We start from the raw sequence: 14,879 nt of genomic DNA on the forward strand, positions 1-14,879 counted from the left end.
GTAATACTTTATGTGTTTTCAGTAAAAATAAGACTGACGTAATTAAGTGCTCAGAGTGATATGTAGTACTTATAAATATACCTTACTGTTTCAGGCGATCTGTATAACTACTGCTTATATTATAGCATGCTATTACCATGGAAAAACTACCACGTGTACAGATTTCCCCCGCAGGGCCGCTGACGTGTAAATATAGACATTGACGTTTTATATATACGGCGCTCCCATGAGTAGCCTGGAACAGGTAGATGTCGTGTTTCACAGTTGTTTTACCCCTTGATAATAAAGCAGTCAGACATTTCTTTCTTTACTGGTGAAAGAGCCATATCGGTATATTCGGGTTTCCACGTGTTTTCCGGTCAAGTCGTTTATCAGGTTGACTATGGTATGTACAGCTCCAGGTAGAACAGCTGTTCCCTCCTCCAAAGTTCCCAATGAACCGATAGCTCATCATTGAACAATACAAGTAGCGGATAGCGATCAAAGGCCAGAGGCCTTCTAATTTTACTCACTTCTAGCTAGAATAACACGTCAAGTGCACGTGGCCGGTAATCGATTTATCGAAATATTGCGTATTTATACCATAAACAGAACAATAATGATACTCAACATCGGCTGGAACCAGCTACTAGACAACGATGTGCGTACAGAGTTTCTGCAACTGAACGACTAAGCGCCTCTAGATATAGCACTCTCTCTCCCGGTGTGCCTATATGCCCGAGAAGGCCCTACACCGTACAGATCCAGACCGTTACATACTTGTCATCTCTCCCTAATCTAGAGGGAGACTCCCGATTTCGGACCCTAAAATTGAACATATTGTACTAGTAAATTTGTTAAAACTCTTCCTATTTTCTATAAGATCTGATGATTTCTTCTGAACGAGCAGAAAGAAGCCATTTAAAAATGCTGTTTATGCTATTAATTCAGAGCACGCGTGATCTCCCCTATGTAAGTTATATAGCGCCCTTTATTCATCTTTTTATATACACCAGTGAGGGCCTACAGTGTGTGAATTTATATAGGGGTATCACACACTTGCATATATATATATATGAACCTCTAAAGGGGTGAACGCGCTAGGGAGGTACTAAGAAACGTTTGTCATTGTTTTATATATATATATATATATATATATATGTTTATGTTCAACAGTACGTCACACAGTTCAAAAGTACATTATTCAACTCGTTTGATTGTCAACACATTTTATGTACCAACATATTTTCTCGTCCACTTTGAGTAGGACACCAGGCCAAGTACCACAGCAATCCTAACCCTGGCACGGAGAGTATTCTCTATAATGTAAGGTAACATAATTGAGAAGTACACCCGCAGGTCTGACCGTGATCGTTGATATAGACATCAGAAATAAACATACATGTAACTACGGACGGAAATAACACCTGAAATAAACATATATGTAACTGCGGACGGAAATAACATCAGAAATAAACATACATGTATTTGCGGACGGAAATAACATCTGAAATAAACATACATGTAACTGGNATTTATATATTTTAAACAATAATTGTCGCAAAACCGATCTGAATTTAAGTGTTCTCAACCTGCGTGCAAAATATCCTTAGTTTCTTGTGTGACATTCCAAAATTTGATGGACACAGAAAGGTATAAAACCTATATATATGTACGCCTCTGATGGACAATTTAACTTTGATGCATTGATTTCCCATGGCATTTCCTAATAATTACATTATACGTAATTATTTTTGGAGAATATTTCTAAAGATTTCCAGACTTCCCGGATATCGCCCGACCGATTTCAGTTGTGCGAAAGGGTTAATACTATTTGTATAAATGGTTGAACCGGTCGGAACACAGTTGTTCGTTTATTAAATAAGGTCGGACCTTGTAATATGATGCTGCTTTCAGGCGAGCCTTGACATAGCCTTGCAAGGCCTGCATACACATTTGCAGGTCCGCCAGGATTCTCTCCGGATGTGATATTCAATTTATGTTCAGATAAACGAACAGGCCCCAACAGTGATGGTCAAAGGGAGGTAAGTTATAACTGATGACGAAGCTCCTAAAGAGCCAAAAATACATTTTTGTTCAAATTTATATGCAAAGATCGGCAAAACGGTTCCGTGGACCTTTTTTTATAACAGATGGAAATCTGTTATCATGTTTTGACTCTAATGACGCTTTCCTTTAATACCAAGTACCATCACGGACTGTTATCCAAGTCCGTGGTACAATGTATAAAATATGTGAAAACGAGGACAACATCATTTGAAAATGCATGAGTTCTTTATTGATCTCTCTTATCTACAATGTATTATGACATACCAATGATTCAATATCACATTATTGGTATACTATACGTGTGAGCACTATCAAACCACCTGAGCATCTATAATGCTCAGCATTAATAAAGCTCTGTGAAATTAACATGAAAATAATCACAATCATACAAAATACTTCAGAAATTCTTGGTTTTCAACCCACTTTGATTCAATTTACAAGACACATTCATATTCCATTCTGATTATAAAAAAAAAAAATAACCATCAGATATCTTAAAGTTTCAATTTCACGACATTAATAGGGACTTTTCTGACATGCTGGTATAACCTATGAAAACATTACTGTAACCAGAAATGTTTATGACTTTATCTGCATTCTTAAAGACTAAATAAAATAAAAGGACAAATTATCAAGCAGTTCTTGCATATAAAAACAGAAATCCGAAATACATTGCCACGTACATAAGAACCTCCTTTCGAAACATGCCCCGAGTTACAAGGTTAACTGTGAATTTAAAGGTGATTTCACCCTACAACAGATACCTTTTCATCAATCTCAATCACCAACCCCCCACACCAAACACTAGTAAGCTTGAGTCATAGTACCCTGCTATTCCCATGATCTCCAGAGATATGGTATTGGACCGCATTAGAACAAGTAACATGAAGGTACCCAAAGTGGAACACTATTTTTATATGAAATCATAAAAATATTATAAATTTTCCTATTTCCTATTTGATTTCTGGAACATGAACTGTTCTTCTATAATGAAACAATAAATACCCATTTATTTTATTTGGTATCACCAGCACGCTTGTCTTTTATTAGAATTCATTAAGTTGAGTCATGTTCACGTTAGCTTTCCAGATAACCATCATATTACCGTCATAATAGTTGTTTTAGAAAATAATTTACAACATTTAAACATTTAAAATATTTTTTCTTCAATTTAAGTAAGTTCAGACACTTTCTGATAACTTTCAGTATATCATAATTAAACAATTGATTTGAACATATATTTCTCCTTTGTTAGAAAAGTGATAGGATATTTATGTTGTTGCACATACCATTTCCTTCGAATTGTTTCATTTAATTTTTAATTATTGAACAAAATAAAAGAGGTAGGCAGAAAAAATTTGCTCCAATTCCTTAAAACTATAAAAATTTCGATATAGAATAGATACCATTTATTTGTATAACAAAATATTAATGATGCATGGCGTATATGAGTATATGAAAAGTGCTCCATTTTAGGTACCCTCACAATATAGCTATGTTTATAATCCAAATCAAGCATTAAGCCTCCCTTCATCACAGAATTTGACCTTGGGATGGTTAAAAATCTGCCTAGTGCTTGATTTGATAGACCAATTTAGGATAGTAATCAATTTTCTTTTCTCCAATTATTACGTCTTTGGCACACTACTAAAAGCTTCCGTAGTACAAGTACAAAAATCAGTTGTCAGTAAAGTTTGGCTTCCTCTTCTCAACAAATGCATTCATCCCTTCCTTCCTGTCGTTCTGTAAAATACAATTCAGAGCTTGTCAATATTATGAGTACTGTATAGCGGTCATATTTCGCAGGGGTACACATGTATAACAATTACATTAAGGTACAGGACAAGAAACTTTAATGAAAAAATTGCCACAAGTCACACAGTCACAAAGCAATTGCTACCGTTTAGAATTTAGACCTCAAATCTGAGATACATCTGATGTAATACAATGCAGACACTCAATTTAATTCCTGATCAGCTTTATATACTGCTTATAAATGGCTCAATCTCAATCAACCAACAGAATAAAATATCCAAATATTTCATTCTGCTAATAACCAGTGAAAATGGTCATGCATTTCCTATATTTTGTACTGTCGGTTAAAACTGTGCTGTTCACTTGTTTGATAAATGTGAGGAAAGGAACTCGTAGCCTGTGGGCTGTTCGTAACCCACGTTAAATAAACAAAGAATTAGATACAATACAATACATTTTGGCAAAATTGAGTATCTGTGATATCCCTTTCTCACAGACCAGCTAGGTTGTGTCGCATGTGATGCAATATTAATGTCTTATGTCACATTCCAAGGTGTTGAGAAAATACGTGTAACAACAGCAGAACCGTTGGAGTTCAAAGATATCTGTAACATAACTGCTGTTTTCTATACAATGTATATGCCACTCCATCAAACCATACTTACAGTTGCAAATGTAGCATGGAAAATCCTCTTCTCAAAGTGAAGCCCCTCGGCCAGAGAAAGTTCATAAGCTGGAAAATAGGGATGGAATCAATCAATCTTGTGTATAATGCAAAATATAGTATTTTAATACCCCTTACTCATTATGTGGGAATCAATTTACTATTTATCAAATTAGGAATATTAGTGAGGTTCATGCGTACATTTTGTTGATTTGGTGTGGGGTAAGGTAAATATTAAAGAAATTTCATGAGACATACATATGACAAGGGTGTAGAGGCAAACACTGTAAACGGCAACCTTAAGTGTTAACTCCCTAATCTGAGATTCTAGCTGTCTACATTTGTACATCTGGGCCTCTGACCCAAGTTGCCTGTGTCTAACATATGTTAATACATTGACCTGTTGTTTCATCCTCTGACCCAAGTTGCCAGTGTCTAACATATGTTAATACATTGACCTGTTGTTTCACCCTCTAACCCAAGTTGTCTGACCCTAACCTATGAATATATAGCCATAAGTGAGTTTTCCATTAATACCTTAAGTATGTTAATTAAGTGACACCAGTTCTTGCTTCCCCTTCTTACCTGCATTGACCGCCTCCTTACACATGCCCACAGTGATCTTGGAGAAGCTGCTGATTTTTTCTGCTGTCTTAACAGCCTCGTTGACTAGCTGGTCTGCTGGTAAAACTTTACTCACCAAACCTGGAGAAAAGGTCAGGGAGAAGGTCATACAGGTGCAAATTTGCATGAAAATTCTATTCATAGCTTTTAATCAGCACCTTGACATATTCCCATTATTGTTCTTCATGAATTCTGATTCTCATGAATAAGCTTTTTAATGAATCACAATATTGGTCACTGATTATAGTGTAGGTAAGATTTCAGTAAAAGCAACATGGACTTACATTAAGTTATCCAGCAAGAAAAAATTATTAATTAAAGTTTTTTAAGGATTTAATTCACATTGATCATGTTTAAAAACCTGTCTCAAAAAACATCTAATCTATTAAAGTCACCTATCCAGTAAGATTACCCATCTCTAAAGACTACCTGGCTTTAACTATCAGTCTAAACAAAATCCTGATATGGTGTTTTCTCTCTTAAGAGCCACTTCTTCTTGTCTATAATGACAAAAATAACCGGTAGAAATAACTGGAGAAGACTGTTTTTTCTTTCTCCATTGAGTGGTCTTTGTAGACAGGTTTGACAGTATCATTATTTTCCTTTTTAATTCATGGCTACGTCGTTTTAATATCTAACTTCTCTCACACCAAAACCTTAGTTCTAGAAGGAAATAGAAATTGTAAATCACATATTAAGTGAATTTTACTTGACAGTATGAAAAATTGATTTTTAAAAAAAAAATGATCCCAAACATAAAACCAACCTGACTTCTCGGCATCTACTGCAGACATGAAGTTGCCGGTCAGGATAATCTCCATGGCCTTGGATTTGCCTACAGCCTTACACAGCCTCTGAGTACCTCCCGCTCCTAAACAACAAAATCAGAAAGTCACTGATTATTCATGTTTCAATGATCTGAGTTAACTTTCCTTCCTGTGTTAGCTCATGTTCATTCACCTCTGAAATTTCATAATGAACTATTCCAACCTTCGAATTGGAAGAGTTCAGATGTGTCTTCAGGAGTAAATGAGGTAATCCTTAGAATATATATCATGGATCAAACCATTTATTGTAATGCCTTTACCTGGTATTGTGCCTAGTGTTATTTCAGGCTGTCCGAACTGTGCCTTCTCCCCAGCATAGATTATGTCACACATCATCGCCAGCTCACAACCTCCACCTAGCTGTAATAATACAAACAGTTCTATATTGAGTACCCGTACACACACTAACTCCTGTGGTCATGTGACAGAGTCACCAAGATGGCCCGGGTTTGATTCTCTGATCGGAAGTAAAGGGGTATGGAGTCGCCTGCCAAACCATGCAAGTTTTCTCTGGTTATTCTGGTTTCTTCCCGTATTGAACTTCTATCAGGGCCAACAACAGTGATTAATATAAGTTGATAGAACTTGTTTCATACTTTTTTTAACAGAAATAAGTTTCAGGTAAGAGTATCGATCACAACAGCATCAGAGTAGGTTTCTTGATTCCTTCTCTACTGCTTTACTCCCTGCACCTCAGAATTAAGTTTACTACAAAAACACCAACAGTTCTGTAGTAACTACTAGATGTGTGATCATCAACATGGATTTCTTTTGTAACTGCTAGCTATAAAACACTAACAGTTTTATGGTAACTAGAGGCACAATCATCAACAGTTCTATGGTAACCAGAGGCACAATCATCAACAGTTCTATGGTAACCAGAGGCACAATCATCAACAGTTCTATGGTAACCAGAGGCACAATCATCAACAGTTCTATGGTAACCAGAGGCACAATCATCAACAGTTCTATGGTAACCAGAGGCACAATCATCAACAGTTCTATGGTAACCAGAGGCACAATCATCAACAGTTCTATGGTAACCAGAGGCACAATCATCAACAGTTCTATGGTAACCAGAGGCACAATCATCAACAGTTCTATGGTAACCAGAGGCACAATCATCAACAGTTCTATGGTAACCAGAGGCACAATCATCAACAGTTCTATGGTAACCAGAGGCACAATCATCAACAGTTCTATGGTAACCAGAGGCACAATCATCAACAGTTCTATGGTAACCAGAGGCACAATCATCAACAGTTCTATGGTAACCAGAGGCACAATCATCAACAGTTCTATGGTAACTAGAGGCACAATCATCAACAGTTCTATGGTAACTAGAGGCACAATCATCAACAGTTCTATGGTAACCAGAGGCACAATCATCAACAGTTCTATGGTAACCAGAGGCACAATCATCAACAGTTCTATGGTAACTAGAGGCACAATCATCAACAGTTCTATGGTAACTAGAGGCACAATCATCAACAGTTCTATGGTAACTAGAGGCACAATCATCAACAGTTCTATGGTAACTAGAGGCACAATCATCAACAGTTCTATGGTAACTAGACGCACAATCATCAACAGCTCTATGGTAACCAGAGGCACAATCATCAACAGTTCTGTGGTAACTAGAGGCACAATCATCAACAGTTCTTTTGTAAACAAACATGATGTACAAGCTCCTAAACTATTGTAACTGCTATACAGATTTACTGAACTTGTGGGTTTCATTAATTAATTGATGGTGTTTATACTACTTACTGCGTAGCCATTTACTGCAGCAATAATTGGTTTGGTACATTTTTCAAGCTTTGACCAGTGAGCTAGAAAGTTTTTCCTCCAAACATCAGAGAAGTCCTGGCCTGACATTTCCTTGATATCTGCTCCAGCTGGAAAAACAATTCTTTGATCATTCCCCCCCTTACTATAACATAGGTCAAACATGACCTTTTACTGATTGTGCATATGTATATATGATGCAAATTAAGGTACTTTTTTCACATAACATCTCAATCAAATATATGTGTAAAAGATGTGAATTTATTAGGTTGCCTTATAAGCGTTAGCTGTGGGGAATTTCCCTTTAGCTCAGTGGTAGAGCATCGGGCTAGAGAGCCAAGGGTCACGGGTTTGAGCCCCAGTTTGTTGGCACTATTCCTCGTCCTTCTACATATGTGATGATCACCTGATGACTAAACAGTATCATCAATTTAACTCTAAATGTAAGTCACAATTTAGCATTTGTAAAATTAACTTCTGACTCTTCAAAAGAAGGTAGCTCAGAGCCTTACACAATAAAAATAAAGGGAAATTGATCTTGAAAACCCTTTTCGTTCTTCTTATATACAAAACTAAAGCCTGTCAGTTCAAGACTACCTCATAAAAGAAAACAAAATCTGCAAATTTACCAGCAAAAGCTCTGTCTGAGCCTGTGAGGACAATACACCCAACACCGTCATCTGCATCAAACTTTCCAATCGCATCATTTGTCTCCACCATGAGAGCATTGCACAAAGCATTGAGAGCTTTTGGCCTATTCAATTGAATAAACCCAACATTTTTTTTCTCGCCACGCTTGTCCACCAAAATGTGTTCATATTGGCCTGAAAGATGAAAGTGAACATGATTAACCCTGTGTCAGAGATTATGGTTTACTTTTGAACACTGCAAAATTAATGGATAAGACCAGACATGGAGGGTTATGGCTAAAATACTCTTGAAGTTATAAAATTTGATTGTGAATATACATGTATTTTGACAACTAGGACGGAATCCTGTTTGTAATTTTTTTTATAACCACAAGATAATATGTACCATAGAACTATGCATTTCTGTCAATATTCTCATTAACAGTGTAGTTAACATAAAACACTTCATAAGGAACAGAATGAATAAAAGAGTGGGAAAAACAAGATTTTTTATCATAATTTGCTAATCAAGAATCGTATTTCATCAGAGGATCATGAAAAAGGGAATATGACATGAAATGTAAAGGTAAAACAAAAAACAAAATGTGCAGGCCATTTAAAACAAAAGATTTTGTGTCATATGTTGCTAGTACAAAGAGAAAATGACCGAAAACTTTACATAAATTTCTAGTTCCCAAGTACCAGAGGTGTATAAACCTAAATTACTTTGAAACAATTCAATATTACGATATTTTTTATACAGTAGTATTATGTTTTTCTACTTCACAAAAACCCCAAATAATGAAATAGTGTTCCAGTGCTGGTACTGTCAGTCATATAAGTTCACAAACATTATAATTATATGGCTACTGCATTTGACAACCCAACTATTTCTATTCCTTCTCCTTTTTTCTTTAACATACACTACGATCTATTTTAGATGTTTGCATTCTTCTGAAAAGTTATATATCAATACACAGTGGGAATTTGATATGTACCATTCAAAATTATAGTTCCCGACAACTACCGGGGAGCACTGCCAAACCAAATACAAGAGTTACTTCCCTTAATGTTATCTTGTCGACCTTGATATCGACACCACGCACTTAGATAGAGAAATCGATACATTTGAATTTGATAAAGTAAAATGACAGCTATTTTCATGTGTATTAGGTCAACCATACCTGCTGACATGCATCTTATGAACTGCCATGATGCAGGCTGCGCTGTTTTTGATGCATTTGTAAACAACACCCTCTTCGAAAACGTAGCCAATGCTCTGAATGCGGCCATCTTTGCTGTCTTAATCTTTAAAAGAGAATTTGTTTGAATGATCCAGTTTTGAATACAACTAATTTATTATGTCCCGAATTTAATGTTAAAATTAAGAACGAGCGATAAAAAGTCATGTAGTATAAGCAAGCATTTAATGAAACATTAATTTATATTAAATTCAGAGAGTAACTGAAATCGGCCTTCACCCTGGAACGATCTTGATCACTTTTGCGTTTGACTGATAATGCACTATGAAGCTTTGCATTGAGGGGTGTGTGATTTGTTGACGAATTTCACATCCGTGAATTATAAATCAGAGTTGGCATAACTTAAACATTTTATCAATGTTGTCATAAATTCCAAGTGCCGACAATGAATTTGTCTGGAGAAAACCAGTATGGTAATGGACTGCTCTACGTTGGATGGAACCAAGACCAAGGTTTATAATCATTTTCACCCTTTTTGGGCCTGTAAATTATCCACAATATTTTTTTTGTAGATAACGTTTCGATGATGCCATGGTTATTCTTTCAGTGCATATTTTGTTAGTAGCCATGCCAAGTAGCATTGGCTTTTCCCCATTGTTCATAAAGAAAGCTAAGAATAGTCATGATTTATAAATCTGAAATAGCAGCATTATTAGACTGAGCAGAGACGTATATATGGCTTTATACGTCTCTGGACTGAGCTTGAAAAAGAAATTTCATTTTTCAAATCTATGATAGTGATTATATAGAATAAGCAATAACATCCTTTGTATATTTTGATTTAATTTTAAGGTAGATTATTATTTAGATGGTAAAACAGGTTATAGGGTCAATTGCCAAGACCCGATTTTAACTTTTTGTTACAGTGCAGTGGAGCTGGACTAATGTCTTGGTCAATCGCACATGATGCATGACAAGTCCTAGTCATTTCAATACCCAATTGTTTCAATACCTAAAGATCGGATGTTTAAGATTTTTTTTGTAGAGACGAAAAGTACTTATTAAGAATCTGAAAATATAAAATCAACGACAGTGGCACAGGATGCAAAAAGTAAACAAAGTACAAATTCAAATTGTAAGTTTAAGTGAAAATTAGAAACAACTTTTTGGAAGTACCGGTACCTATAAACAACTGAGTTCTGAAACGTCTGTGCATGTACACCACACACATGATGACCAATCACACATTGTAGCGCTATTGGTAGAGCATCTGTCTAGAGTACAGTCTCCGGTTCGAATCCCAGTCTGGCCATGGATTTTCATCTCCTTTTACATTTAGTGCCTAACAAAATAAACCTTCTGAGGGTGATATAGGGTCTCATGTTTCTTCAGGGTTGAAAACTTTGTAAAGGATTGAGGGAAGAATGTTGCAAAACTAGACTGGGTTGATCATCGGCAACCAGGAAGCTCAATTGATTAGAGGGCCATCCAAGTTTTGAGGGTTCCAGGTTAGAATCCTTGTTTAGCTTTGCATTTTTCCCTTCCTGTTAAACTCTGATGCAACTGATTGGACAAGTATAGCAACGACAAGCACAGTAGATCAGGACTGTTGCTGACCTCTGCAGGAAAATGTAGCACTTGTAGGTCAAGGGGTCAAGTCCTTCTGTCTGGTCTAAACTAAACGTCTGATTATAGTTACTTTGTGATATTTCTACATAAAACAAGATTGATTCATTTCTGTATTTCAGGCTATGTCTATAAATTTAGTACTCAGGAGAAAGAAGCACATGGAATTCTTGAACGGTGTATTTTAAACTCTGCACGTTAGGTCGGCCCGTGTTTGGTCCAAGTGCTTTCGTTTGTCACAGAATATTTACGAGTCACTTGGACTGTTCCAACCAGACCAACAAAAGATCAGTTGATTAGATCGAGTGTCCTTTTATTCGAGTTTGTTTTATTATGTTTGTGTAAAGTTTTAAGGTCCCATGCTCAATTCCTGGTCTCACCGTAGTTTTTTCCCCTTCCCTTTTACATTTATGACTGAATGTTTTGGCTAGTGCTGGTCTGAAGGTTTATGCAGGTGGTCCTAATTCAGTTTCAATTATATACTTAACATGACTGTAACGAAAGTGACAATAACTGCAACAGGGATTTTTCAAAGTGACCTTTTAACATGGGTATGTGGTTTGTTCTAGTGAAGAGGAAGTGCCCTATACTGATTTGTCAAATGATAATATAGAGGTCACTCGCACTTACGATAAAAAATTGTTGTCCTAACTTATACTTCAGTCACATTTGCGCTGATTTCCAAAAAGGCGCCCGGGCAATGAGTATTTTTGCTTAAATAGGCAGGCAAGACGGGGAACCGTAGTAAGGACACCTGGAGATTATGGCCACTATTTTTCTAACCTAAACTGTACCATTTTGTCATGGACCATCTAGGTATAAAACCAGACGATAAGGAATTGTTTCACAATCTGCTGAAAGTTTCTGAGAGTCCAGAGTTTTAAGGTGAACATCTTCCAACTACCATATGACAGCCTGGCCATTGTCAGATAGCCTTGCAATAGTCTTACTGGCTCTCTACGGTAGCCTCCAGATGTCTTTTCAATTTAACTCGGCAAATTGTTTGCGGGGACTGTGCGGTGCCCATATCTAATGTGACCATACTCAAGCCAAATCCCAGACATCGGAAAAAAGTCCCTGGGACGCTGGGAAGTCGGCCGATTCCTACTTCCCGGCCAGCGATTTCGCAAATGTGACTGAAGCATAAAGAATGAATGGCTGCACACACAAATCTCAGACTGTGTGTATAGATTGGGTGAAGGGAAGGAACAAGTCTATTAATTTGCACATTGATTGTCAAAGGTCAAGCTCAAGCTCTCTCTACTGAAAATAATTATTGAAAAATTCTAAAATTTATAACGAATGGTCGTATGATGCTCAGATCTTGACTTGTTAGCTCAACTGGTACAAAGGACCAATATGAGCTTATGTCATTTCTTGGCATCCATCATCCATCCATTCGGATGGTACATCTGTCCATCATCTGTTCATCAACAATTTTTTTCAAACGAATTCTTCTTCTGAACCACAGATTGGAAATTAACTAAATATGACTGGAAGCATCCCTAGGAGGTGGGAATTTAAAATTTTACAAATGGAGGAGCTGACCCCTCCATGGGGCTCAGGGGGGGGGGAAGGGTAATTGGGCTATATTGGTTTAAACGACTTCTTCTCTGGAACTAATAAATGGATATCAATCATGTTTTATACAGAATATATATGTATTCTGTGATGTCATCTTAATTCTTCTTTCCCTTTTTGTTCTAGGATGTTTTGCTTGTGGAATGGAAACAGGTTTTCGAGTTTATAATTCAGATCCGTTAAAAGAAAAAGAAAGACAAGGTATAGTTTACTAACTCTGATTTATTTTGCACATATGCAATATACATAATATCTTAAGCACCATGATGAATTATTGGTCCCAAGCTTAAGACCATCCATTGCTACATATAATTTACTCCGACACTCGATATGTAGGTTATCTATATTTCACATGTTATTCATTTTCACATACATTTCTGTAAACCAACAAAGCATTGATTTTCTTTAGTATCATTTTTTGTGTATAACTTAATGCATGATGAGTGAAACATTATTCAATTTTGTCATGGAATTAAAAAAATCAAAATCAAAATGTATGTTATCTACCTTATATCTGCTATCCTGTTTATTTTGAACCTTTTTCAAGATCATGATGACTTGGGACATAAAAAATGTTTCACAGTATTAAGTTGCATTTATAAATTCATAGTTTATCCTAAGTGTGTTTTTCCTGTTGTTCTTGGGACCTACTTAAGAAACATAGTTATGGAAAACCTTGAAGAAAAGTGATGTGAGATATGCTAAAACACTTAAACATATTTGTATTTAGATTGTTTTTCGATTTATTTTCTCAACAGACTTTGCTGATGGAGGTATTACTCACATTGAAATGCTGTTTAGGTGTAATTACTTAGCATTAGTTGGAGGAGGAAAAAACCCAAAGTATCCTCCCAATAAAGGTTTGTATTAACTGACTAAGTACCCCCTCTCCCCTCCAGTAAACGTTTGTATGTATTGACAAAGTGCCCTCCCAGTAAAGAATTTGATTCTCATACATGTACATCTACTGGTATCTTCAATTTTTTTTAATATTTTATCATAAATACATGTACCGGCATACGAAACTGATATGATGTGCAAATTTTAGTTACAAATGTACTTGTTCTAAACAACAGTATTTTTTTACCTGTACAATGTATATGAAAAATTGAGAAAAAAATCATGAACATTACACATATTTATTGGACAGTTATGGTGTGGGATGACCTTAAAAAGAAAAATGTGATAGAATTGGAATTTTCCACAGAGGTTAGAAGTGTAAGGCTGCGACGAGACAGGTAATGTATTGTTCATGTATATGACGGAATGGTACTTAATCTGTTGTTGTGTCAGAATGTATATTATCATTATAATATCAGTTTAATAAAAGAAATTTTAAGTCCTAAGTCTGTATTCATGAAAAACATTCTCATGCTCAAGCATGAATTCTGTGCACAAGCTGACTTTCTTGCAACTGGCTAGAATAAAAAAAATGAAAAAGTTGAGTGTCTCTGCATGGCTTTAAGTATCTGCAAATTTCTTCCATATCATTGACAACATGTTATATTAATTATTTATTCAACACAGGAGCAAGTGGATGGGATTGAGCATAGAATCTGAGTTTGAGCATGAGAACAGTTTGATGAATACAGGCCCTGGACTCAAGCTGAATATAATAACTTAGACTAAATCGAAATAATGAACAAGTTCTTGCTTGGAACTCATGAAAAAAATGTAAAAAAAGGTGTTTTGTCTGTTATAACAATACAATGTATCAAATGAGTAATAATGTAACGTGCGGGGGGTCACCCATCCAACTACTGACCACGCTCGACATTGCTGAACTAGTGAGCGGGTCCTGGGCTATACCGTATCACTGGAAAACCAGCTTGCCATTAAGGCAGTATTATCCCCTCAAAGGGTATACAGATTACAGCCAGTGGTTGTTTTTTTTGTTACAGGATTGTGGTAGTTTTGGACACAATGATCAAAGTCTACACATTCACACAGAATCCACAACAGCTCCACGTGTTTGAGACCTGTAGCAATCTTAGAGGTAGGCCATGATGAACACTTATGCAGTATTATCTTTTTTCAGCAAACATATCTCTTTCACAGATTGCTCTTGTCACCATTGCTACCATTGCATTGTACCAGATACAAATGTTTAAGAAGGATATGATATTTAACTTAC

General features: G+C 36.1%; 2 protein-coding genes across 2 annotated transcripts in view; one reads left to right on the forward strand and one right to left on the reverse strand.

Moving 5' to 3' along the window:
• Nucleotides 1-2,255: 2,255 nt before the first annotated feature.
• Nucleotides 2,256-13,290, reverse strand: LOC110448572 (enoyl-CoA hydratase, mitochondrial-like). Its single transcript, XM_021494885.1, has 9 exons — nucleotides 13,253-13,290; nucleotides 9,521-9,644; nucleotides 8,337-8,531; nucleotides 7,690-7,817; nucleotides 6,180-6,279; nucleotides 5,859-5,963; nucleotides 5,054-5,173; nucleotides 4,470-4,537; nucleotides 2,256-3,792 (listed from the first exon to the last, which is right to left on the reverse strand). Exons 2-9 carry the CDS (start codon nucleotides 9,627-9,629, stop codon nucleotides 3,727-3,729), a joined length of 891 nt encoding a protein of 296 aa, XP_021350560.1. The 5' UTR covers nucleotides 9,630-9,644; nucleotides 13,253-13,290; the 3' UTR covers nucleotides 2,256-3,726.
• Nucleotides 9,850-14,879, forward strand: part of LOC110448571 (WD repeat domain phosphoinositide-interacting protein 3-like) — a 15,571-nt gene continuing 10,541 nt past the window's right edge. The window contains exons 1-5 of the mRNA XM_021494884.1: nucleotides 9,850-10,050; nucleotides 12,872-12,946; nucleotides 13,504-13,605; nucleotides 13,896-13,983; nucleotides 14,647-14,741. Coding sequence (XP_021350559.1) covers nucleotides 9,984-10,050; nucleotides 12,872-12,946; nucleotides 13,504-13,605; nucleotides 13,896-13,983; nucleotides 14,647-14,741 — 427 coding nt within the window. The 5' untranslated portion in view covers nucleotides 9,850-9,983. The remainder of the gene's footprint in view (nucleotides 10,051-12,871; nucleotides 12,947-13,503; nucleotides 13,606-13,895; nucleotides 13,984-14,646; nucleotides 14,742-14,879) is intronic.

The sequence above is a fragment of the Mizuhopecten yessoensis genome, unplaced genomic scaffold (assembly GCF_002113885.1).
Source record: "Mizuhopecten yessoensis strain PY_sf001 unplaced genomic scaffold, ASM211388v2 scaffold4121, whole genome shotgun sequence".
Lineage (NCBI taxonomy): Eukaryota > Metazoa > Mollusca > Bivalvia > Pectinida > Pectinidae > Mizuhopecten > Mizuhopecten yessoensis.